Raw genomic sequence first — 24760 nt, forward strand, 5'->3', positions numbered from 1 at the left:
TCTTGCTTTATCTTTTTTATGACCTTGACATTGTTGAAGAGTATCAGCCAGTTTGTCTGATGTTTCCTCCTGATTTATGAATTTCGGGGGCAAGAATACCTCAAAAGTGCTGTTGTATTCTTCTCACTGTACTGTATCAGGAGGCACACCGTGTGAATTTATGTCATATCTGGTGATGTTAACTTGTCACTTGGTTGAGGTGGCATATGCCAGTCTCCTCCACTGCAAAGTTGATAAGTGTTTTGTACTTCTAAAATAATTAGTATTTTGTGTTGAGATACTTTGAGACTTCTATTGTAGGGTAAAGTTTTCTCTTCTCCCCCATTTATTTGTTCATTTATGTATATCAGTACAGATATACATAATCTTGGATTCCATTTTTCTCAATCTCTAACTTCTATTAATTATTTTGATGTTCAAATTTGGCTATTGGGAGTCCCTTCAAGCAGGCTTTTCTGTCCATTTGACATCTCCCCACTATTCTTTGAGGACTTCCTTGCATTCTGGTAAAAGATGGTTTAGACCCATTCTGCTATGTGTTTCTTCAACACCCTCAAGCTATTAAATCAATTCTGACACTATTTACCTAGAGATAGTGTCAGATCCCACAGGTTAAGAGCTCAGTCCTTTAAGACTCCCTCCACCCTTCTCACACCAATTACAAATCCAGGTTGCCTGTGTTTCTCTCCCACCCACCATAAATTGAAGATTCCCAAGACCCCTGCCTTGAGTTCTGTTAATTTGCTGGAGCAGCTCACAGAACTCAGGAAGAGTTTACTAACTAGATTACAGGTTTATTATAAAAGGATATAGCTCAGGAATTAGATGGAATAGATGCATAGAAGGAGGTATGTGGGAAGTGGCACAGAGCTTCCTTGCTCTCTCTGAGCACCTCTCTCCCTGCATCTCCAAGTGTTCACCAACCTGAAAGCTCACTGAACCCAGTCCTTTTGGGGTTTTATAAAAAGGCTTCATCACATAGGCATGACTGGTTAAATCATTGGCCCTTGATGACTGAACTCAATCTCCAGCCCCTTTCCCCTTCCTGCGGTGGAGGGGGTGCGTGGGCGGGGGTTAGTTACAACCCTCTGGTCACACAGTTGGTTCCCCTGGCAACCAGCCCCATCCTTACTGGCTTCCCCAAAGTTATCTCATTAACATTAACTTGGGTGTGGTTGAAAGGGGTTTGTTATGAATATCCAAAGACACCCTTATCACTCTTATCACTTAGAAATTCCAAGAGTTTAAGAGCTCTGTTCTAAAATCTAGGTTGAAGACCAAATAAATATTTCCTAGTATAAATCAGAACATCACACTCTTCTTATATTTTCCCTGCCCCAGCCCTGGAGTCCACCATTTCTCCAAGGAGCCTTGGTTCCTTTCAGTGGTAAATAGTATTAAAAACTAAGTTCTGGGTGCAAGGTGTGCTCAATGGTACAGGGGTGTTATTGTTTCTAAGCCCTCAAAGCAGACAGAGCTAGGAACTATATGTATGTGCACACACTACCTATCGATCTATCATCTCTCTATCTAATCTATCTCTCTATCTATCCTTTTATGTATTATATGTGTGTTTCATCTATTACATAGTAAAAACCATGAGTTCACAATTATTCTTTCATTCTCTCCTTTCGCTTCTGTTTTTTGTCTGTTGTTGTTTTTGTATTTCTTTTCTCTGGCTGAAGAGACAGCACACTTAGTGAATTTTTTTCTTTGATCAACCCCTTGTTGCAATTCTTGTCATTATTCATTTTAATGTTCAAATTGTCCCATGATTGGTCAGTGGAGCCCCTTCGACCTAGCTCCTTTGTCTTTTTGTTATGTTCCCATCAGTTTTTTGACATTTTAAAAAAACTTATTTATTTAATTTATTTATTTTTGGCTGCCATGGGTCTTCGGTGCTGTGTGTGGGCTTTCTCTAGTTGCGGTGAGTGGGGTCTACTCTTTGTTGCAGTGCGTGGGCTTCTCATTGTGGTGGCTTCTCTTGTTGCGGAGCAGGGGCTCTAGGCACACAGGCTTCAGTAGCTGTGGCATGCAGGCTCAGTAGTTGTGGCTCGCGGGCTCTAGAGCACAGGCTCAGTAGTTGTGGCACATGAGCTTAGTTGCTCTGCGACATGTGGGATCTTCCCGGACCAGGGCTTGAAACCGTGTCCCCTGCATTGGCAGGTGGATTCTTAACCACTGTGCCACCTGGGAAGCCCCTCGTCAGTTTTTGAGCATGTTTGTACATTACAGCAAAAGATGTTCCAGATTTACCTGTACTTTCTCTGCTCCAGCCCTGGAAACCACCATTTCTCCAAGTTCATTTTAGTGGGAATTGACAGTGAAAACTAGGATCTGAGCCTTAAGTGAACTCATTGCTTATGAAGTGTCATTGTTTCTAGATCTTTCTAGAGCTAGAAAAATATATACAAAACTATTAAAATACACAAGTTAACTGATACCTCTAATTTTATCCAGTGAAGTTTCTCCTCTTTTCCCCCCATTCCAGTTTCTTTCATGTCTTCCATAGTGAACACCCTGACTAGCAGCAACATGAATATATTTCTACTCATCAGCTCAAACCTACAACACACACAAATAAGCTTTGGAATTGCCTTTTTTTTTAATCAGAGAAAATCATATGCATACATGTACACATACACATCTATTGATACATAGGCAAAGGTCTCCCTTTTTCCCATTTCTGCTACACTGAGGCTTTTAAGCCTTTGCTGGCGTTTTGGTTCATACACTGGGGTCGGTGTATTTGTTCTGTCTAGAGGAAGCGGGAGAGCAAAGCACTGACTGGGTATCCAGGAAGCCGCCCAGGACCCAGTCCTGTGGCCACGAGGGCGCCTCACCACATGGCCAGGGCGGGGTCCGAGGGCTCATAGGGTTGTAACCAGGTGTCACTGTCCTCCTCTTCGGGGACGCGTTTCTCTCTAACTGGCAATGGGCAGATGGTAAGTGGATCTGGGTGTTCGCTGCCGTCATGGGCTCTAGGCCTGAAATACGCGCAGAGTGTCCCAGAGAAGGTGTCCGTGAAGGTGAAGATGTGGGAGCCACTGGATACATTGAAGAAGGCCAGCTTTCCCGCCTCGCAGTCCAGAAAGATGCCCACGCACCGGGGTGGCACGCGCATGGTGAGCGCGACGCGGTGCGGGTCCAGCACGAAGTACTCGCAGCCGTTCCACAGCCCCATCACCCAGTAGCCACCCGCCGGGCTCAGGCGCGCCTGCCCTGCGCGCGGCACCGCTGCCAGGCACGCACCTAGGAACCAGCGGCTGCGGCGGCCCACGTGCACCTCCCAGTAGTGGCGGCCCGTGGAGAAGCGCTCCCGGCTTAGAACGCACATCTGCTCGGAGAACCGCTGGGGGTCACCGTCCGCTGAGCCTGGCGCCATCCTGCGGGAGGACACGCTCTTGCCATCCTCGGAGACCTCCAGGCTGGGGTGGGCGGAGCCAGGATCCAGGGTCACATCCACTGCGCAGAGGCATATGTTTAGTGCAGGTGAAGGACGGTTCTACCCCTACTCCCACACCTGTCCCCTCCCCCGACAGGCAAACCCTCTAGTTCTACTGATGGACCAATCAGTGGAATAGTCACCCCCTCTCCTGCAACCCCCTTCCCACCACCCTGGTGCTGAAGGGGCATGAAAGTCACTTCCTAGTTTTTGAAAGTGATTAGACGAATCCCATTTCTTTCCTGAACCGGGAGGGGTTTTTTTTGTTTTTTTTTTTAACATCTTTATTGGAGTATAACTGTTTTACAATGGTGTGTTAGTTTCTGCTTTACAACAAAGTGAATCAGTTATACATATACATATGTTCCCATATCTCTTCCCTCTTGTGTCTCCCTCCCTCCCACCCTCCCTATCCCCCCCCTCTAGGTGGTCCCAAACCACCTAGCTGATCTCCCTGTGCCATGTGGCTGCTTCCCACTAGCTATCCACCCTACGTTTGGTAGTGTATATATGTCCATGCCACTCTCTCACTTCGTCACAGCTTACCCTTCCCCCTCCCCATATCCTCAAGTCCATGCTCTAGTAGGTCTGTGTTTTATTCCCGTCCTACCACTAATCTCTTCATGACATTTTTTTTTCTTAGATTCCATATGGGAGGTTCTTGAATTCCACAGTGCCATGCAGAGCCGAGAGAGCAAATGAGGTAGGTTTGTGGGGATAGAGATGGGCTCACTTTCCCCAAGACCTGATCAACGGGAAGGAGCTTAGGGCTGATTCTCTCCCGGCTGCTCTCCCCACCCTGTGTGACCATGAAATCACCAGTGAGCTCTGGGACTCTTTTACAGCAATTTTAGGATTTTAAAACTGTAGGGGACCTCTGAGATCATCTAGCCCCTGCACTCCAACACCCCATCCCGCCCCAAAAAACACACCCATTTGATGGATAGGAACCCTCAGATGATGTGGGAGGTTCCTTACAAACTCTGTATTCTCTCCTGCAAAGAGGCCCTCGTAGCAACCTTTCTGCCAGATGGAAACAAATCTAGTAAAACCCAGAAAGCTATGTGCGTGTGGGAGCATGTGTGTGCACACAAACGTGTGCGTGTGTGAGTGCAATCACATTAACGCATGCGAGCATGTATGTGTGCAGGCATATGTGTCATATTATGTGTTTTATAAGTGAGCTTGTGTGTCTGTATGTGGGCTCCATACTTGGCTCCTGGACAGACCCTTCCTCTAATCTCAGTTCTGGATACCTCCCTTCTACTTAAGATCCAGCCAACCTAATTCACAAGGCACAGTTCCTTGGCTTCAGTTACCTGCATGTTGTTGGGCTGCTCTCCACTCTGAAACCAAACAGAGAGGAAAAAGAGGCTCAGAGATCTGAGTCAGTAACCCTAGAACCTTGAGGGAGGCTCAAGATGCAAAAGGGACGCCTACGAACTAAGTAACCTCATTCTCACCATGATAGCTGGCTTGGATCCAGACTGGCCTGGGTTCACCATGGCATATTCCTGGGAATTTGGGATTGGGTAGGGGGCTGGTGTCAGTGCTGGCTTGTACCAAAGCTGTGTACAGGCTGAAGCTGTGCTGGGAACAGTGGGATGACAGAGTATGTGGGCAAAGAGAACCAATACAAGCAACTGGGATACCTTAAAGGACGGAAATGAAGCCTCAATCTCTGACTGGCTTTGTCTCCAGGAGGCCCAGCTGAGCTTGGCTCCTGTCCTAAGACATCCTCTGGACACCCTGTCTTGCCCTCTTTCTTATCATGAGCCATTCTGTGTGGATTTCTGTTTTGTTTTATCTTGTTCTATTTTACAACAAAGAGAGCACCAAAGTCACAAAATGCAAAAGCAATAGAAGACATTTTCAGAGCTCCATAAATTTACAGCAAGGCCTTGCAACCCTGATTTTGCATCAGAATAACCAGTAGATCTTTAAAAATATAGAGCTCTTGCATAGAATAACTCAATTCGATAAAGGTATCAATTCTCCCTAAATTTATCTATAAATTCAAAGCAATCCCATGTAAAACTACTTTTGGCTTTTTTAAGAAACCTCATACATTTATCCTAAAATTTATATTTTAAAAAGGTCCATTAACTTTAAAAAGGAAGGGGAAATGGAGGAGGACTTGTGCTTTCAGGTATTTTAAAAGCCAAAGTAATATGTGACCAAAAGACAGACCCATGAAGACATGGGAACTGAATATGCACTAAAGGTGATACCCAAATCAATGGGGAAATCATGGATGGTGTAGTAGGTGGCATTGGGAAAACCGACTCTTTATTCGGAGAAAAATTGCTGGATTCTTGTCTAACACCACATAAAATGGTGAATTTCAGATGGATTAAAAACCTGCACATAACACATATACAGTGAACAGAAGAAAATGTAAGAGACTGTCTTTGTGACCTAAATGTAAGGAAGATCTTCTTCAACAAAACTTCAAAAACACAAGCCATTAAGGTAAAAATGTGATGAATTAGCTTTTATCAAAATTGGTTATTTCTTTTCAATAACGGGCACCATTGGACAAAGCTAATAGCAGGTGACAGAAGAGAAGAAGGAATTCACAATGTATAATAACAAGGAGGGATTAATATCCTATGTGTATATATCATATTCTATAATAATAATAATATAGCATGAAGGAGGCCTGCAAACCAAAAGGCTCCATTCCCCAGCACTGACACCAGCCCTGTCTTGTGAATCAACAAGAAAAAGATACCAATGCCATATGGAAAATAGGCAAAGGACAGGAACTGGCAATTTTCAGAAGAGGAAGCCCCAAAAGCCAGCTAGCATATAAAGAGATGCTCAAACTTCTTAGTGTCCAGAGGAGTGCAAACCAAAAGAACAATTACTTATCCCCATTGACTGGTAAACTTAGAAAGCTGGCTCACACGGGATGTGGGCACATGGAGCCTCCATGCACTGCGTGAAGGATGATGGTGCTACCTTCAGGAGATCCTTCTATCCCACTTAGTGACACATCCCCCATGGGCCAGCAGTTCTCCTCTTGGGTATACATCCCAGAGAAATCTCCACACAGAGCCAGAAGGCAACACGTTTTCAGATATTTATTCAGCATTGTTTGTGGTGGGATAGAGTTAGAAGCAGGCTGGATGTCCACTCCAGGAGGGTGGCTAGCTCAAATGGAGTGCTCTGCAGCAAGGAGATACAGATTAGATTTACATGCGGCAGCAGGGATGGATATTAAAACACAGCAATGAGTGAGAAAAACAAGGAACAGCATGAGACCGTAAATGTCTTTACAGAAACTGAAGTGCACGTGCACAAAACAGAAATTCACCTCTTGCAAGAATACATACAAAATAAAGATACACATTTGGGCTTCCCTGGTGGCGCAGTGGTTGAGAGTCCGCCTGCCGATGCAGGGGACACGGGTTTGTGCCCCGGTCCCGGAGGATCCCACGTGCAGCGGAGCGGCTGGGCCCGTGAGCCATGGCCGCTGAGCCTGCGCATCTGGAGCCTGTGCTCCGCAACGGGAGAGGCCACAGCAGTGAGAGGCCCGCGTACCGCAAAAAAATTTTAAAAATAAAAATAAAAAGATACACATTAGACTGTTTGTTTTATGGGTGAAATAGAGGAAGGTACAGGGAGAAATAATTACATATAAGGTAACATGCCTTATATTTACATATAAGGTAACTCTCACCAGGAGTGAGGGTCTTTGAGGGGGGACACCAGGACTCTAGGTGATTCTGATGTGCAACCAGGACTGGCACCAGTGATTTACCGTATGCTTACACTTCAGGACAATATAAAAATAAATATAAAAGTAAAACTCAAATATAACCTATACCAAGCAACATAGATTAATACATGTGTGTAGCTATGGAATAAACCAGAATGAAGCATAGTTGGTTAGTCAGAGCAGGTAACTGGGATGCTGAGATGTGACGTGGACAGTGGAAGGAAAACGGGCTTCACTCACCCGCCTGGCCTTCAGCCCTTCTCCAGTCTGAAACAGCCAAGGAAAAACAGAATTAGAACACCAGGTCCCTGCAGCTTCCTTGTTCACACGTCAAATTTTGCACCCACCCCTGCTCCTCTCCCCTTTCTCCTGCCACCCACACAGCCAGCAGAGTTCCAGCCTGGCCATCATATCTGGTTGGGAGATAAGAAGAACATACACAGATAACCAGATGCTACCAGGTGGACAACAAGAAATAGTTCTAAGTGGGGGAGTCACTTACCCAGCTCCACTTGAAGTTTCCCTGTAAGCAGAACACACAGAGAAAACATCAGCCTTTGGATGAGTGGAACCACCTTCCCAAGGCAGTTAGGCCACTGGGAAGAGGGTTCTTAGTCTTAAACCACTGCTCACCCCGATCCCATCCTAGATGCTGCATCACCCATCTGCAGGATTCTTACACCTCATCCTAGTCTTTGCTCTAAGGCAGAAATCTGCACAGGGCTGGGAAGGGAAAACTGGTCTTGATACTGAAGAGCCTCTTTCAAGGGTTCTGGCCTGGTTTGGAGAGGCTACTGCGCACTTGCCCTGTCATACAAGCTTTTCCTGGGGAGGAAGTCCTGTGTAAGTCCAGGCACTGAGCACACCCTGCAGGAGCCTCAGGGTCACTTACTGGGTACATTATTTAAAGAACTAGGAGGACATCACACTCAATTATTTCCCCAGGCCAGATACCAAAACTCTGATATTTTGCCCCTAGCAATGCATTCCTCTGATTTCTTTAATCTTTGTCGTCTTTTAAAAGTAAGACGGGGGAGGGGGGGGCAACAATATACACTAATTCGGCCTATGATGTTAATGACTTATTGTGGCTCTTTTTGTTGTTTGGTTGATTGCCTTTTTTGTTTGTTTTCCCCTCCATGACCAGGTAGACTGCAAGACAAGCTTCAACTTCACTATTTTGTCTGGTGTTTTACTGGGGCCGACAAGGTGGTTCTCAAGGTCTTCCCCCACCCATGGTGGCCTTCTCCTCTATCCCCTCTTCCTTTGGATTCCCTGTTCCCTCCTCCCTGCACATGGTTTCAAGGTGCTGAGTCCCCCTGGGAAGAAAAGTGGATTTGATAAATTGCTTTCACTTTGGTGCAAATTAAAGATGGCTTCCTTCCCAGTGACATTTGCATTAAAAAGAGGTTATCCTAGGAAGATGAACCTGAGGGAGTAGACCTTTTTTTGCGGTACGCGGGCCTCTCATTGTTGTGGCCTCTCCCGCCGCGGAGCACAGGCTCCGGACGTGCAGGCTCAGCGGCCATGGCTCACGGGCACAGCTGCTCCGCGGCATGTGGGATCTTCCCGGACCGGGGCACGAACCCGCGTCCCCTGCATCAGCAGGCGGACTCTCAACCACTGCGCCACCAGGGAAGCCCGAGGGAGTAGACCTTTTACAGTGGAATTGTAACTGAATTGTACGATTTGCGGGAGAGGGCCTGGCAGAGTCTTTCCAGAGGGTCTTAAGTCAGGCTTCCTTGGCAGGTGCACACAAATCGGTTTCGGACGGTAAAGGCGGGAAGGCGCAAATGGATGCATTTCGAATTAGAGCGCCGCCATCCATTGCTCTCCAAAGCGGGCCTAAAATCACTGAACCCCTGCTTCCACCGTGCGCCAGGGTTAACCCCCTAGCCCACAGCCAGCACTGTGGGCATAGCCCACAGCCAGCACTGTGGGCATGGCACCCAGAACTTACCCAGCTCTTCTGTGAGTTTCCCTGGAGAAAGAAACGAAGTAAAGAGGAAAGTCTCCATGGATCACTGAGGCATCTCCAAAGTGCACAGACTTGGAACCCCATGTGCTCTGGAGAACCAGTTTGAGCTGGATTCGAGGGAGGGGCAGGCTCCGAGGCAGAAGTGGAAGAAAACCTCTGCCTTCCCCTCCCCCCCCCCCCGCCGTCCACCCCCGTCTCTGCCCTCTCCCAACCCCCGCGCTGTGACCTGCTCGTCTTCTTCACCCAGCGTCCCCACTCCTGCTAATCAGGGATGTGCGCGAAGAGCGCGTCTTTCCCTCTGTGCCTTCCCCCCCCCCCCCCCGTCCACCCCCGCCTCTGCCCTCTCCCAACCCCCGCGCTGTGACCTGCTCGTCTTCTTCACCCAGCGTCCCCACTCCTGCTAATCAGGGATGTGCGCGAAGAGCGCGTCTTTCCCTCTGCTTACCTGTGTCCTTCTCCGCCTGCTTCTTCAGCTTTTCTGAAAAGAAGAAAAAAGGGGAGCAGACGTGAGTGTGCGCGCTCCCCTGCCTGTTTCCACGAGCCATGCCAGCCCTGCCTCCGCAGGATGGCCCCTCAGCAGTGCCCCTCTATGGCCGCCTCCACCACTTTGCTCTTGGGCAAAGCCAACTCCAGGAGGGCAGCCCCCCGCCTGCCTGGTACCTTGGCACCTCCGTTGCTTCCGAAAGAAGTACAGCGCCAGCGTCGGGAGGAGAGCCAGGACGAGCAGCGCTCCCACCAGCGTCCCGAGGAAAGCTCTCTTCCAGGGAGAGGTTCCGGGTAAAAATACGTCTGGAAAACACCCCACATGGAGTTGTCTCGATTTGGTCTTCGCTAAACATGAAGTGAGAAGACTAGTCTAGACGCTGCGTGCCGGAAAACCTTCCCAGTGACTGGTTGACGCTTCCTGGGCCCCAGCATAGCCCTCTGTAAAACAGGCCTGAGAACCAGGCTGCAGTGCTCCAGAGAGGTAGCATCAGAGGACCAGCAGCGAACTTGAACTTGCTCAGCGCAGAGGAAAACACTGCAAACTGAAGGATGTGAAAGGAAGGCGCTGATGGGCTCTGCCCAGTCCTCCAGCTTAGAACTTCTGTGACCACAGCCCTGACCTCCCTCTACTTCTTCCTACTCTTGCTTTACATCTAAGGGCATGACAATCCAAGGTGTTGATACCTGAAACCCAGTGAATAACTGCTCTCTACCACTCTGACGAATCCACGCGTCATCTCCCGCTTCTTGCAAACACCTGGCTTCTACTTCTCATCACACCTTTGGAAGAACTGTTAGCAAAGCTTTGTGGGGCTGACTGACAGTTCTTCTCTTTCCCTCTCCAGGCTTCCTAGGGAGGATCTGCCCAGAGGCAGAATGTGGCACAGGGTTCGCAAGGACAGAGGCTGGACAGTAAAGAAATGAATGCAAAATAGAGAGCAACCCTTTAGAAACTCTTGCGGCAATTTAATAGAATAATTTTGTGTCTGTTGAAGATAATAAGAAGTTGGTGCTTTTATCTCAGTGGTCTTTATTTTTTTAATTTTTTTATCGTAGTAAAATACACATAACATAAAATTTACTATCTTAACCATTTTAAGCTTATAGGTCAGCAGCATTAAGTATATTAACATTGTTGTGCAACCATCACCACCAGAACTTTTTTCATCTTCCCAAACTGAGACTCTATACCCATTAAACACTAATTCTCCATTCCCCCCACACCCCTAGCCCCTGGTAACATCTATTCTACTTTCCCTCTCTATGAATTGACTATTCTGGGTACCTCATATAAAGAGAATCATACAATATTTGTCCTTTTGTGTCTGGCTTATTTCATTTAGCATAATGTGTTCTTTCGGTTTTTAATTTTATTTTTCTAGCAGTGCATTTTTATTGTCTTGGTTAAAAGTATTGCGCTACAAAGGACTGGTCCTTCACCACAGGTGTTAAAAGCTTAGGGGTTAAAGACTTAGGGGTTAAAGAGCTCAGGGTCCTATGCCTCCCTGACCTGCAATCTCCAGCCTCTCCTGCATCTTTCCAGCTCCTCAGATAGCTACACACATTTCCATCTCAGGACCTTTGCACTCGAATGGCCTCTACCTGAATGGCCTCCTTGCAGATATCCATGTGACCCACACCCTTTGTCAAGGTTAAACACAAAACTGGATTTCCCCTGGTGCAAAAATGGAGGGAGATTCCCCTTTTCCTTCTCTTAGAGTATTCCCTTTAGAAAATTTGTAAATTCTTTCTCTATCCCCTCAAGATGTATACAAATCTTTTTGAAAGTTAAATAAGCCCCTTGCCAATTTTAAAACCCAGGAATGTTTTTCTTAAGGAGCTCAGAGCCATCTCTTTGGAATGGAATCATCAAGGAGAAAGTACCCCTATCTCCAGGTCTGCTGGGAGTTTCACTTAGGCACCTGGCTCCAAGTTGTAATTACATGCTTGTCATAGAGATAAGAGATATCTTATTTCTCCTTTGGATAAAGACAGTTAGCTAACACAGATGTTACTCGTTACCCAATTACCAGGTAAATTTCGGGTGAACTATGTGTGACACATGGTGCTTATCAAGTCCTCTTACCTGAGGACAAGTTATCACTTATAAGGGTGAGATTTCTTTCTGTTATGGTAATATAACTCTTGATTTGGACCGATGTGAAACATGGCCCATAGGTTGGGTTTATCCTCAAGACTTAAAACAATTAGAGCCATGAACGTTAAATCCTTCAAATGGGTGCCTCACAATAAAACTTTGATCCTAGATAATGGTCTTCCTTTGAACTCAGTGCCTAACGGTCTTCTTCCCTGATCCACCACTTTTAAATCCATATATACACTCCACCCCGCCTTAACATGCTTCCCTGCTTCATGTTTCTCTGTCTCAGATAACACCTTCTAACATGTGCTGTAATTTACTCTTTTGTGTATCTGTTTCCCCCGCTGGAATGTGGACCCGAGGCCAAACCCCCGAGGGTTTGGGGAACATTGTGGGTGATCAATAAATATTGTTTGAGGGATAAAATTAGGAACACATGGGCTCTCATGATGCCCTCTAATAACTAGAGTTTCTGGATTTTAGTGCCTGGTCTTTGGTTCATAATGTTGGCTTTCTGGGGCCTCCCCCAATTACTGTTTGGGTTGTCAGTTGTACACTCAGTAGGTTCCTGATATTATGGCTGACTTTCAAGGTATCAGGTTTAGCCCACCCCATACACAGCCAGGCTTCAGTACCATTGTGTCCTAATAGATGGTCTTTGGGATAATGGACATGCAGAACTTGAAGACTAGGAAGATGAGGGTGCGCTGGCACCCACTGACCTGCTATCTGGACCACGAACTCTTTCTTCTGGCCCAGGAGGGGGTTCTGGATGGAGCAGGACACGTTGCTGTGGGCCCCCCCTTGGACGACCACAGAGGTTTCCAGACTGAACAGGCCTTGGACATCCTTGACGATGACTTCAGTCTCTGGAGGCAGGCATCGTCCCTGATGGTCTCTCCACTGAGACTGTGGCTTGGGGTACCAGCCACTGGAGCTGCACCGTAGCTGAATGCCTCCCTGCTTGAAGCCCTCAAGGGAGATGTGAGGGTCCGAGCCCAGCCCTGAGAGAGGCAGGAAGAGTGGGAAAGATCAGGCTCCTTCCCAGAAGTTGTATGCGAAGTTCATGCCACCATTCACCATTTGCAGTCACCATAAGGCATCGTGACTGCGACTGCTCTTAACACACTTGTGGGCTTGCAGCCCTCCACCAATGGACTATAAATGACAGGCTAAATCACCGGTGGCGTGTGGGGACAGCACTACCTCTGAAGGGCATTTTAAAATAGGGAAGGGCTACTGATATTTAGTCATATAATGCAAGGGACAGTCCCCCTTGAATGAAGAGTAATCCCACCCCAAATTTCAATAGATTGTCTTTTCTCTCTCTTGAATCCTACTGACACTCAAGTGGCTTTGTTATATATACTTCTGTATCTCTCTATCCAAGTAAGCTAGCTTTATATTTTGAATATGCAAAACATTAAGATGGGGCTTCCCTGGTGGCGCAGTGGTTGAGAGCCCGCCTGCCGAGGCAGGGGACACGGGTTCGTGCCCCGGTCCGGGAAGATCCCACATGCCGCGGAGCGGCCGGGCCCGTGAGCCATGGCCGCTGAGCCTGCGCGTCCGGAGCCTGTGCTCCGCAACGGGAGAGGCCGCGACAGTGAGAGGCCCGCGTACCGCAAAACAAAAACAAAAACAAAACAAAAAAACACATTAAGATGGTTTAAACATCAATACTGTAAAAAACAGTAGATCAAAAAAGCCCCAGGCATTTCTCCATCCTTTCCATCCCATTGCACCCTCTCCTCCCTTAAGTAACCAATTTCATTAGCTTCTAGTTTATCCTTCTTGTTTCTTTTGTGCCATGTTTCTCCTCCTTTCTTACACAAAAGCTAACATGCTATAGAACCTCTTTTGCAACTTCCTTTTTTCTCTTAAAAACATCACATAAATCACTCCACATCAGCTTAGAGCTCTGTCTCACTTTTTAGCTGCAAAGTGTGATAGACCACGCTCAGCATCTATGCCTGGACATTTAGGGAGTTTCCACTGTTGTACAATGTTAACTTATACGTATGCCTTTTTTCATACTGGAGCTGTATCTTCAGGGTCTACTCCTAGAGGTAGAATTGCTGTTCAAAGGGTAGACACACAGGCAGTCCTGTTAGCCATTGCCTAATCCCCCTGACCTGGAGCTGCAGGACTTCGAACTCCATCAAGAAGGCAGGCGGGGACTTCCCTGGTGGCACAGTGGTTAAGAATCCGCCTGCCAGTTCAGGTGACACGGGTTCGAGCCCTGGTCCAGGAAGATCCCACATGCAACTAAGCCTATGCACCACAACTACTGAGCCTGTGCTTTAGAGCTTGCGTGCCACAACTACGGAAGCCCGCGTGCCACAACTACGGAAGCCCACATGCCACAACTACTGAAGCCTGCGCGCCTAGAGCCCGTGCTCCGCGACAAGAGAAGCCACCGCAATGAGCAGCCCGCGCACCGCAACGAAGAGTAGCCCCCGCTCCCCGCAGCTAGAGAAAGCCCCTGCGCAGCAACGAAGATCCAATGCAGCCAAAAATAAATAAATAAATATATATATATTTTAAAAAGGTAGGAGGGGGCCTGCTTCCCTACACCTCCACCAAGAGTGTGTGATCCAAATATTGAATGTTTGCCAATCCGATGGGTAAAAAAATTGTATCTCTGTAGCTTTAATTTGCCTTTTTCTCACTATGAGTAAAAGTAATCATCTTTTCTTATGTTTCAGGGCCATTTGTGTATCTTTTTGTGTGCATTTTTTTGTTCATTTTCTAATGAATCTTTCTTTTCAATACTTTTTTTTAAAATTAGAGATATTTTCCCTTTCTCTGTTCTTTTCTATCTACTCTTGACCTGTTTCCAAATGGACCATTTTCTCCTCTCTGTTGGGGCTTGACCAGGTCACGCACCTGCCACCTCCAGCTCCCAGACCGCTTCCCCAGTGAAGTCGCTGGAGAGGAAGCGGCACCCGTATGGACCCTCGTCGGCGGGGACCACGGGGTGGAGCCTCAGGGTCACGCTGCCGTCAGCGATCTCGTCCGTGACGAGTTCGGTCCTGTTCTGGAACTGCGCCATCTGCTGGCCATAGAACTCCTGCCGCTGCCGGTACAGGTGCACCACGTCCGAGGCCTGGCTCCGGAACCAGCGGATCTCCATGTGCTCGGCGTCCCGGTACGGCGACAGGTGGCACGAGAATTCCACCTCATCCCCGACGTGTGCCAGAATGGGTTCCCCATGGCCTACCACCCTGACCTCCCCTAGGACGAGAACCCAGACAATGGCCCAAATCAGCACTCCTCAAATATGTTTTTTTGCAGTAAACCATTCAAATGACAAAGGTGAGACACTCTACAGGATGACCGGTCCGGTTGCTTGTACAAGTAATTGTCATGAAAAAGTTGAGTGTGCCACATTAAAAAATACACAAGGAACATTACAACCAGATACGAATGTGTGATGCTGGACTGGTAGCTGGTTTGAACCTACCAACTGCAAATATTATTTTGGGGACAGTTATGTAAATATGGCCAGGGCATTAAATTAAATGGAATCTTTGGCCAAAAAAAAAAAAAAGCAAGTTTCAAAACCATATGTACACTATCCTCTTATTTGATTAAAAATTTGACATATTTGCATAAATGTGCAGAATAAAAGATCTGAAGGGAAATAGACCAAATTATTGATAGTGATAATTTCTGCCTGGTGGGAATAGATGTTTTCTTATTTTTGCTTTGTCTGATTTTCTAACATTTTATAATGCACATGGACAGCTTCTGTATTAACAAAGGGTATTAAAATAATCTAGGGGGGGCTCCTTGTTTCATGGGTTTTCCTATCTAAGGCCAAATCCTGCTTTCAAGATTTTAATTTATCTGGATCTTTCATTTGATTGTTCTCTGCAGTGATGTCTCGGTATGGCTCCTCTACTCCCTGTTTTCTGAAATTTCTATGAGAGTTGCTATTCCTGCTGCAGTGCTTCTTTACCCAGCATGACTTCATTCTTTTTTCTGGCTTCTGTACACCTCCTTTCCTTCTTTCAAAGCTCAGCTTAATCCCACCCTAAATTCTTCCTTTATGAATCTCTCCCATCCTTCACTTTGCCCATATAACATGGGGGCACCTTTCTTCACTCCATCTGAGACCCCTTGTTGCCCACTGGGTGTAGCCCTGATACCATCCCTACCAGCTTCCCTCTCCAGGTTCTCTCCAGCTGTCCCTGCCCCCATGCCTGATGCCTGGCCCTCTTCCTGGGCATACCCTGCCTCAGTTTACTCTCCATCTGTCCTCTTACTGGAGAATGTGCATCCTGCAAGGCTCTACTCAAATAATACCTCTTTTCTATGGCCCTTCATGGCTTTCTGGAAAAAACAAACTGGTCTCTTTGTTGTGCTCCCAAATCCTTGGGTACATTTCTCTTGCAGCTCTGGTCACACAGCTGGACAGCCATGTATGTCATGTCTGTCCCCCTCCCTTGAATGACTGAGGATCTGGGCTGTGCCTAGTCACCTTGGTATCCCTGGTTTCCAGCTCAGGGAATTAGGGAATTGTATTTGCCTAACTAGTTTACACTCTCTGTTAGTTGCTGCTTTCATGAGAGATGGTAAGATTAGGATCCTCCCTGCCGTTCAAAAGCTATGGCTTATAGGCAGGAGAGGAGTTAAAAATATTTTCCAACTGGTTCAGCCTAAGCACAGACCAATAAGAATCTCCTGGCACCCTGCTGCTATGCCTTCTGCCATGCTTGTGAGCTGTGGAGTTGTGGGTGGCTGCAGGGATGGTGGGGGAGCACTGTGGGGCTGGATGGTGTTTGGGGGTGGTGGCTCTTTAACAGCTGGGATGGAAATCGTATATTTTAGCCCTGGCACAGCCTGGTACCAGGCTACAAGATCTCAGCCCTGGGATCGCCTGCAGGAGGGGTGGGCAGAAGCTGAGGTGCTCACGTCCTGGCTGGCTGGGCTGCAGATTAGACAGGTTACCTGAGTGCATCTCCCCAGGCTGAAGGAGGAGGAGGAGGTGAGTGAGGAAGGAGAGACTGCTGGGAAGACGTACTCGCTGGTAGGAGTCCAGGGAGACTGGAAAATCCATCACTTTTCCTCAGCAGTGGGGGCCACCTGGAGAGGGACAAAGAGGTACTGGAGTGACGCAGGAGAGCAGGAACTCCATGCATCAGGCCGGACGTCTGTCACTGCCTCGATTATTTTTTGTCTGGTTCTTGCAAGCTCCAGTGCCTGGCTTCTTTTCAATCATAGCCAGATGTGAGAGCGGCTTCTCATTTTAACAGGCGGCACTGCTTATGGCATTGTTGGCCTTGCTTGGACTCACAGAGCTGAGAGAGGACAAGGCCAAAGCGTCCCAGAGGAAGCAGCTTCTGAGCTTCGCATTGTTTAGAGCCAGGAACAGAGCCATGCATTGTGTTGGGGCTGAGCTAGGATTTAGTGACTTTGCCCAAAGGGAAACCTATAAGGATTCCCAGATGCATTTTCCTTCTCTCTGCCCAGGCTTGCTCCCAATTCCCTTTGACCTGGAACATCAGGTCCACAAAACAGGGGAACAAACACAGAGTTCTAATCTTTCCGAAGTAGGATGCATGCCTGGCTGCCTTTTAACTCCAACCACATCTAGGACACCTTCTTCCATCCCTGAGACTTCAGGTGGAGCTCCCAGGAGGTCAGCTGGTGACTGTCACTGAGTCAGTAGCATCTCTGAGACCATAGTGATGGTGCCGTCCCATCTAGCTCTCCCCAGGCCTCATCTGTGGCACTGGAGACCCAGCCCCAGGCAAGGGCTGTTCCCTCTTCACTCCTGATGCCCCTTTGGGACCTGAAGTAATGCCTCACAGTGTGAGAACCAGTGAGCCTGGGCAGCTGTACATCTTGGGAGATATATAAGCCTCTCCACATTTCTCCTCTGTTTAGCTGTGAGACTTTAGACAGATTATGTAACTTGCTGACCCTTAATTTCTTTGCTTAAACAATGAAAGAAACCAGTCCAACTCAGAGGGTTGTTAAGCTTAAGCCTCCTGTGGGTGGGATGGGTGCTCTCTAAAGAAAAGTCAGGGACTTCCCTTGTGGTCCAGTGGTTAAGACTCCACGCTTCCAATGCAGGGGGCCCCCGGTTTGATCCCTGGTCAGGTCACTATATCCCGCCTGCATGCCACACTAAGCTCTCTCATGCCACAACTAAAAGATCCCACGTGCCACAACTAAAAAGATTCCGCACGCCCCTAACGAAGATCTCACATGTGGCAACAAAGATCCCGCGTGCAGCGACTAAAATCCGGCACAGCCAAACAAATAAATAAATATTTTTTTAAAAAATGTCAGCTCCTCTCTCTGCCTGCATCTTCCAAACATCTGCTCTCTGCTCTCCATATTCTTCCAGAGGCTGCCTCCCTCTCCTTTCATGCCATCATAGCACCCCCAGAGCAGAAAGCCCCATGCAGTTTCTACCCTCCAGCTCCCCCAGTCTCCCTTCTTCCTCTGTCTGCCACCCCACTCCACTGTTTGGTTTTGCTTTTCCCCCAGACCTGCGAGGTGGCACGTGTTCCTGGGGTCCTGTGGCTGCAGAGTCCCAGCCACACTATCAGCAATATCACTAGTGGGTTGTAGATGAAGGACTTTATTTTTTTATTGAAGTATAGTTGATTTACAATGTTGTGTTAATTACTGCTGTACAGCAAAGTGATTCAGTTATACACATATATATTTTGTTAATATTTGTTTCCATTATGGTTTATCATAGGATATTGAATATAGGTCTTTGTGCTCTACAGTAGGACCTTGTTTATCCATTCTCTATATAAAAGCTTACAGTAAAAAAAAAAAAAAAAAAAAAGTTGAACTCAAAAAGAGTAGAATGATGGTTACCAGGGGCTGGGAAGGGGAGGGGGGAATGGAGTAAATATTGGTCAAATGGTACAAACTTTCAGTTATAAGATGAATAAGTTCTAAAGAGCTAATGTACAGCATGGTGATCATAATTAATAATACTGTATTGTATACTTAAATTTTTGTAAGAGTAAATTTTTTAGTGTTCTCACCACACACAAAAGAAGGTAGCTGTGTGAGACGATGGATATGTTAATTAGCTTGATTGTGATAATCATTTCACAATGAATGCACATAGCAAAATATCACATTGTATACTTTAAATATATACAATTTTTATTTGTCAATCATACTTCATAAAGCTGAGAGAAAAAAGTATTAGCTTTTAGTAAATTATTTTTCTGCAACTATTCAGGTGCTCATATATTTTTTTCTTCTTTATTTCCTTTCATCTGTTTTTCAATTGATTTATTTAATTTACCTAAATTGACAAAATTCTTAGACTAAAATTGTTAACAATAAAAAAAGAAAGCTTCCAGTAGATGAAGGACTTAAAAAGCTGCTGGTCATGCAGCAGAAGACTAGGTCTAAGGAGGTGTGCAGGTGAGTTAATGGAAGGGAGGCTCCCTGACTGACCTCTGTGCTGGAAGGACACTGGCTGACAGGACTAGAGCAGGAGGGAGGGGCAATGGCCTATGAGTCGAGTGGGCCAGGGTCTGCGGGCCCTGCCCTTCCACACGCAGGTGGGAAGACAGAGGGGCAAGTTGGGGGGGCTCCATTCATGTTTCAGAAGGGACCCCTCAGGGAGGAGATAGGAGTCCCCTCTGAAGTGTGCCTGGCTGATAGCCAGCAGCTATTGGAATCATTATTCACACAATAACCAGCAGAACAGAGACCTTGGGCCAGGGTCCAGGCTCAGGCTGGACAGTCCAGCCTCTTGCCCTTTTGGCTGATGGCAGGAATGTGTCTGTGACAGGCCTAGAAACTGGCAGCAAAGGACATAGAGCCCCATGGGGTGAAGCCATGAGGGTATATCAGCACCAGCTAATGCCTTCCAAAACAAGAGGGGCTCAGAGATTGTTTCTGGATCCATTTGGATCAGCCAGACTCTGAGGAATTGGTCAATACTTGTGCTAGGTGGTAACTTGAGTCCTTCCCAAGGCAGCAATGAGGCATTAGGCCCACAGCAGGGGGCAGGGGCACCTCACAGCAGGAGCACATGCTCCAATATTCCCAGGCAGGGGGAGGCTGCCACCTGTCAGTCAGTGTGTTCCAGACACTGGAATTACTATCAGGACGGCAGTTCTCTGCTGTGATACATTCATGTGATTTCAGTCACTGAGGCTGCAGGGGGAAGAGGTCATAAACACACATATACACATGCATGTGCCCACAGTAATAAAAACTAACATAAATCGAAGGCTTACTATCTACCAAGTACTTACCTCTATCAGAAGTATTATCACTATTATTATAGGACCAAATTACAGGCAAGGACACTGAGGTGCAGGGAGACCAAGTGACTTGCCCTGCACACACGGCTAGAAGGTGGTGGAGTGCAAGTTCCTCCCAAGCTCTGCCCTTCTCTTGATACAGATTCCTCACCAGCTGTCGCGTGTCAAAGTTGAGTGCACCCTCAGTTTTCCTGTCCCCCAAACTGTGACCCCTGTTAGGAATCGCCTGGTCACAGACAGCAGTGCTCACCCTGACAGCATCTCACATGCACTGAAGAAGTGGCTTGAGTCCCTATATGTCAGCCACAAGACTAACCAACCAACAAATGCATAAAAATTTAAAAATCCACTTCTGATAAAACCACTTTAAACTGGAGTTTCCCTTAGACCTTATCAACAGCATCTTCTCTAGCAGGAGGTAATGCCTTGTGGTACCTTTCCTTCCAACACTCAAGGACCTGACTTTAAAGACTTTAATAGGAGGGAGACAGTCTGGCAAATTCTTGAAGGGACTTCAGAAGGGCTGAAGGCCCCTTCCTGATCGAAAGGGCACCCTACTCCCCACTCGCTACCTGAAGTTTGCCTTTTCCAACCTCCCTTTGCAGTTGAAAGTCTCTGATCCTTACTCCTCTGAAGGGAAACACTTTCTGATTTCAGCTATTCGCATCACAGTGTAAATGGATTTCAGATTCTTTTTCTGAAAAGAAAAAGAATGGGGAGGTTTTGCTGGGGAAAGTTGAGACTGGCCACGTTGCATATGTGGGGAAGAGAGAGGACCCAGTGAGGAGAAGGACAGCCAGAAAGGGGGGTCTCAGGCTGGAGCTAAGCTTTGCTGGTGGGGTACATGCTCCCTGCTCTCCAGGGAGCCTCTGAAGACGCAAGGAGGAATAAGGGTCGTGCACACCGATGCCAAAGAAATGCTGCTGAAATGCTGCTACCTTCCACCCAAGCCTATCTTTCCTCTTCCTTCTTTCCTTCTCATTTTTTCCCTGGCCTCACTCCAACCCCATTCCAGTTTTCTCCTCCGGCATCCCCAAATCCTAAACAACATTTATGTTCCCTTGATTTCCAGTCCTTCAGCTCTTGAGTCTCTCTTTAAAGATTATTATATTCTGCTTTTGCTAATTTGTAAGCTTGGGCTGTGTGTGCTTTGCCCTTCTCCCGTTCTCCGTATCCTAAGCTACGAGCTCCCAGGCATAGGGCTTTTGCACTCTTGCACCCGCTCCCCTTCTAGCACCTGCTGCAATGCTTTGCCTTTCACAAGCTGTCAATTAATGCTCGCTGGCTTGCTTTGGTTTTTATTTCAATGGGTCCACAGGAGGGTTTCCACCCCTTGTCTCTACAGGAGATGAATTGTCCCAAGGAGGGACCCTCTTTGAGGCTTCACATGGCTTGAGGGGGAAATGGGATGTGTCAGAATCCTTCCTCTTCAAGGGGAGCTGCCTAAATGGGCATCTCCCCTTGGTCACACTGACATCCCTATCCTGCTGCCAGACTCAGCTGATAAGATGGTGCCAACCCATCTTGCACTCTCTCCTAAGCCCTCATTTCTGCCTCCTATTTTTGAAAGGTGGAGGTTTAGACAGGCATTGAGAATGAGGCACATACCTGGCAAGTAGCAGCAAAGGGTCCAAAATGGCAGATGAATCCTGGTGATCTCAATTTTCCTGCAAGGGAGACAATTGTGAAGTATCCAGATTCCAGATGCTAAGGTCTCCTAGACATGGGCTGGCAGTTCAGTCGAGGGAGACCAGCTCATCTTTGACAAAATTACCCACCCACCTTCCACCTTAAGATACAACGCTGCTTGCTCTGCCCTTTGCTATAAAAACCAAGATAGATAGAACAAAACGAGGAAGTCTCTGTCACATCCTGCCTGTGTAGGGAAAACCATGAATTGAATTTCCATGGAAAATGTCCCTCCAGGGTCTTAGAAGGAGGGGAAAGGTATCTGGGAGGTTTGTAGAGACTGCAAACTACAGAGGCTCAGAGCAGGGAAATAACGCTCCAGCTGGCTGCCTGGGATATCTGGGGCTCCAGGGAGGCAGGATGGCCATGCCTGGCTAGCCCCTCTCTCTTCACCATCATAGCAAAAGATACAGAGACAGGACACGAATATCCACTAACTAAGGGTTAGGAAAGGTCTGGCGCTCAACTCTTAACCAGCTATACCCTCCTCTGCAGGGTAAGGACAGTAAGAAAAATAACCCGGTAACTTTGCCATAAGTACAACCTGCAAGAGCTGTTCACATACAACTTGGAAATACAGTGGGGTGTTGTACTGGGATTTCTCTAATGGAGTGGAACTCAAAAAATAAGAAGCAATGACTACCCCACCTCACCCCATTTTGCCATATGCCACTGTGCAAGTTTGGTATTAGTGGGAGAGAAGCACAGTGGACCAAGGTGCCAGCCACCTGGCTGTACCCCGACACTGACATCCTTCCTAGGGGACAAATCAGATCTGTGACACGGGGTTACTCAAGCACATGGAAGACTCCCAGAAATGCCTGTCTGGGGAGGGGTCTGTGCAAGTCTGTGCTAGGGTTCTGGGTTAGTGGATGGAGGTGAAAACCGTGAGCTTTGGGGCACCAGTTTGAAGGTAATGCTCCATATTCAGGCAGGCTGGTGCATGCATCCCAGGCTTATGCACGCATAGAGACATCCCAGGACAGCAAATGGGGCTGAGTGGTGAGCTCAAATGGTGGGCTCAGGTCCCTGGGGCTGGGGAGACAGAGGGGTGCTCAGGGACGGATTAAACATAAAATTGACACAATAAAGATCAGGATCAGGGAAAAGATGGGGGCGAGGGGAGGGGGACAGAAACTCTGAGTGGAGGGAAGTGGTTAGCACGTATGGGGCAGGAAAAGCTATGGGCTTGCCACGAGTATTTATGAAACTCCTCAGTGGAATGGAAGGCTGGACAAAAATAGATGGGACCAAATTACAAAGGACTCTTCATTCCACACAGGGAAGTGAAACATTGATCTTCTAGGCAGTCAAGAGCCATTTCGAAGTTCAAAGGACCTGAAGTGATTCAGGCTAGAGAAGAAAATGATGGTTGTGTGGAGGGGTTGTCTGGAAAGGTTCATCCTGAGCTTTTCATTGGCCTTCCCCTGTGGTCCTCCACACCACCTGGGGAGAGGCGAGAACGTTACAGCAAGAATGCAAAGGCAGCAGGCAGAGCTCACTTCTGTGACTTCCAGACACAGCACTGCTGGGATATGGGAGGGAGACCCCACCTGCCACTTTCTACACCTCAGGGTGCATCCTCCAGCAGCGACACGGCCCAGTGCCCCTTCCCACCAGCTGCATATGGGTACCTCCAGTCCAAGGCCTCAAGAAATGCATAAATGCCTGTATCCAAAACGAGAGTGAGCTCTGAACTCCTGGAGAACTGAAAGTGAAAAGGGAAGGACCCTCACCTGCCCTTGGACAGTGGGGAACTCACAGCTACTCCGCTGGGTCACTTAGGCCAATTCTCCTTGAGGTACACCGGCCCTCACCATGAGGTTGTCTGAGGGGATTCAGGGGTGTAAGAGCAGGAGACCACCCCAAGCACAAAGGCCATTCTCACACATAACATGGGGAGATGGAACCAAAAGTACTGCCAAACTCTCAAGTATATGAATTAATCATTCTCTTCTGCTAAGAAAAAATAGCAAAAGAAATGGCGGTAAGAGCAGCTTAAGATAAGCTTGTGAGCACAGATGCAGGTTTGGGGGAGAGAAGGGAGTCATCTTCTCTCCTGAGTTTGAGAATATGTAAAATGCTTTCCCTCATCTTCAGAGTCCATGCAGAAATTTGTATCACCCCTCTCTCTACCTCTCAGTGCTCATTCTAGCTTTTCCAACCTTCTTTCTTTTTATTCTTGGCCCCTAATCTTTACGAGTCAAGCACCCACGGTGGTCACTTCCAGCCCCACGCATTTACACCCGGCGTCCTACCCACCTCTGCTCTCTGCCAATCTCTTTCCCCAAGTTCCTGCTAAAAACTTCTTCCAATGTCTTCATGGATGAATTCCTCCACCCCTCTCTGTGCACACACTTCCTCTTTCTCACTCTTCAAGTTGCCCCGTACAGTTTGAACTTGTATACATGTCTAATGGGGCCACATTTACAAATGTCTTTATGTGACTATATTTTCTTTTCATCTACAATTCTGGCTCCTGGTGTTCAGTGCCAAGTCTCCTTGACCCTTGGCATATTCTTGGGTACCAGCAGAGATTCCTTCTCATGAAGGATACTAGCTAATCGCATAAGTTGATACACAAAAGAGGAGACGGTCATTAAGGGAGATGGGTTTTACTCTGCACTGCTCAGGGGCAGAAAGATTTGCTAATTTCTTACCAACCTTCCCCCAGCCCAAAGCGTGGCCTCCTGAGCTTTCCTCAGTACATACCTTCTTTTGTTGTTTTCCAAGAAACTCAGACTGAAAGTCCTGTGCCCGTCAGCTGGCGGGGCACCCACCATTGCGCTTTTGTCACACAGACGGTGAAGTGCACACATGCATTGAGAGAGAGGGAGAAGCACACTACCTGCTCTCTGAACTGCAGGCGCTCATCTTTAGCTGGGTCCTGGGAGGTGTAAAGGGCTGCAAGGGCTGCACACACCCTTCCACTGCCCAATCACCAGTCTCCAAGGTCAGCAGGCATTTTTGCGGTGACTTGAAGAGTACTGCCCAGGGGCTTCGCTGGTGGCGCAGTGGTTGAGAATCCGCCTGCCGATGCAGGGGACATGGGTTCGTGCCCCGGTCTGGGAAGATCCCA

The 24760-nt window shown here is 47.5% G+C and overlaps 1 protein-coding gene across 5 annotated transcripts; it reads right to left on the minus strand.

The window, feature by feature from the left end:
• Positions 1-2532: 2532 nt before the first annotated feature.
• On the minus strand, positions 2533-24555 carry BTNL9 (butyrophilin like 9). Of its 5 annotated transcripts, none has more exons than XM_028498742.2 (12): positions 24530-24555; positions 21601-21659; positions 16688-16822; positions 14621-14968; positions 12457-12738; positions 9808-9936; positions 9593-9625; positions 9130-9150; positions 7672-7692; positions 7410-7436; positions 4765-4791; positions 2533-3465 (listed from the first exon to the last, which is right to left on the minus strand). In XM_028498742.2, exons 3-12 carry the CDS (start codon positions 16794-16796, stop codon positions 2840-2842), a joined length of 1623 nt encoding a protein of 540 aa, XP_028354543.1. In that variant the 5' UTR covers positions 16797-16822; positions 21601-21659; positions 24530-24555; the 3' UTR covers positions 2533-2839. The 5 variants fall into 5 exon arrangements, with proteins under 5 accessions (XP_028354543.1, XP_028354532.1, XP_028354537.1 ...); XM_028498731.2 differs by lacking the exon at positions 24530-24555 and adding an exon at positions 24394-24493; XM_028498736.2 differs by lacking the exon at positions 24530-24555 and adding an exon at positions 21775-21787.
• Between the last annotated feature and the right edge of the window lie 205 nt (positions 24556-24760).

This window comes from Physeter macrocephalus, chromosome 2, assembly GCF_002837175.3.
Source record: "Physeter macrocephalus isolate SW-GA chromosome 2, ASM283717v5, whole genome shotgun sequence".
In the NCBI taxonomy this organism is placed as follows: Eukaryota; Metazoa; Chordata; class Mammalia; order Artiodactyla; family Physeteridae; genus Physeter; species Physeter macrocephalus.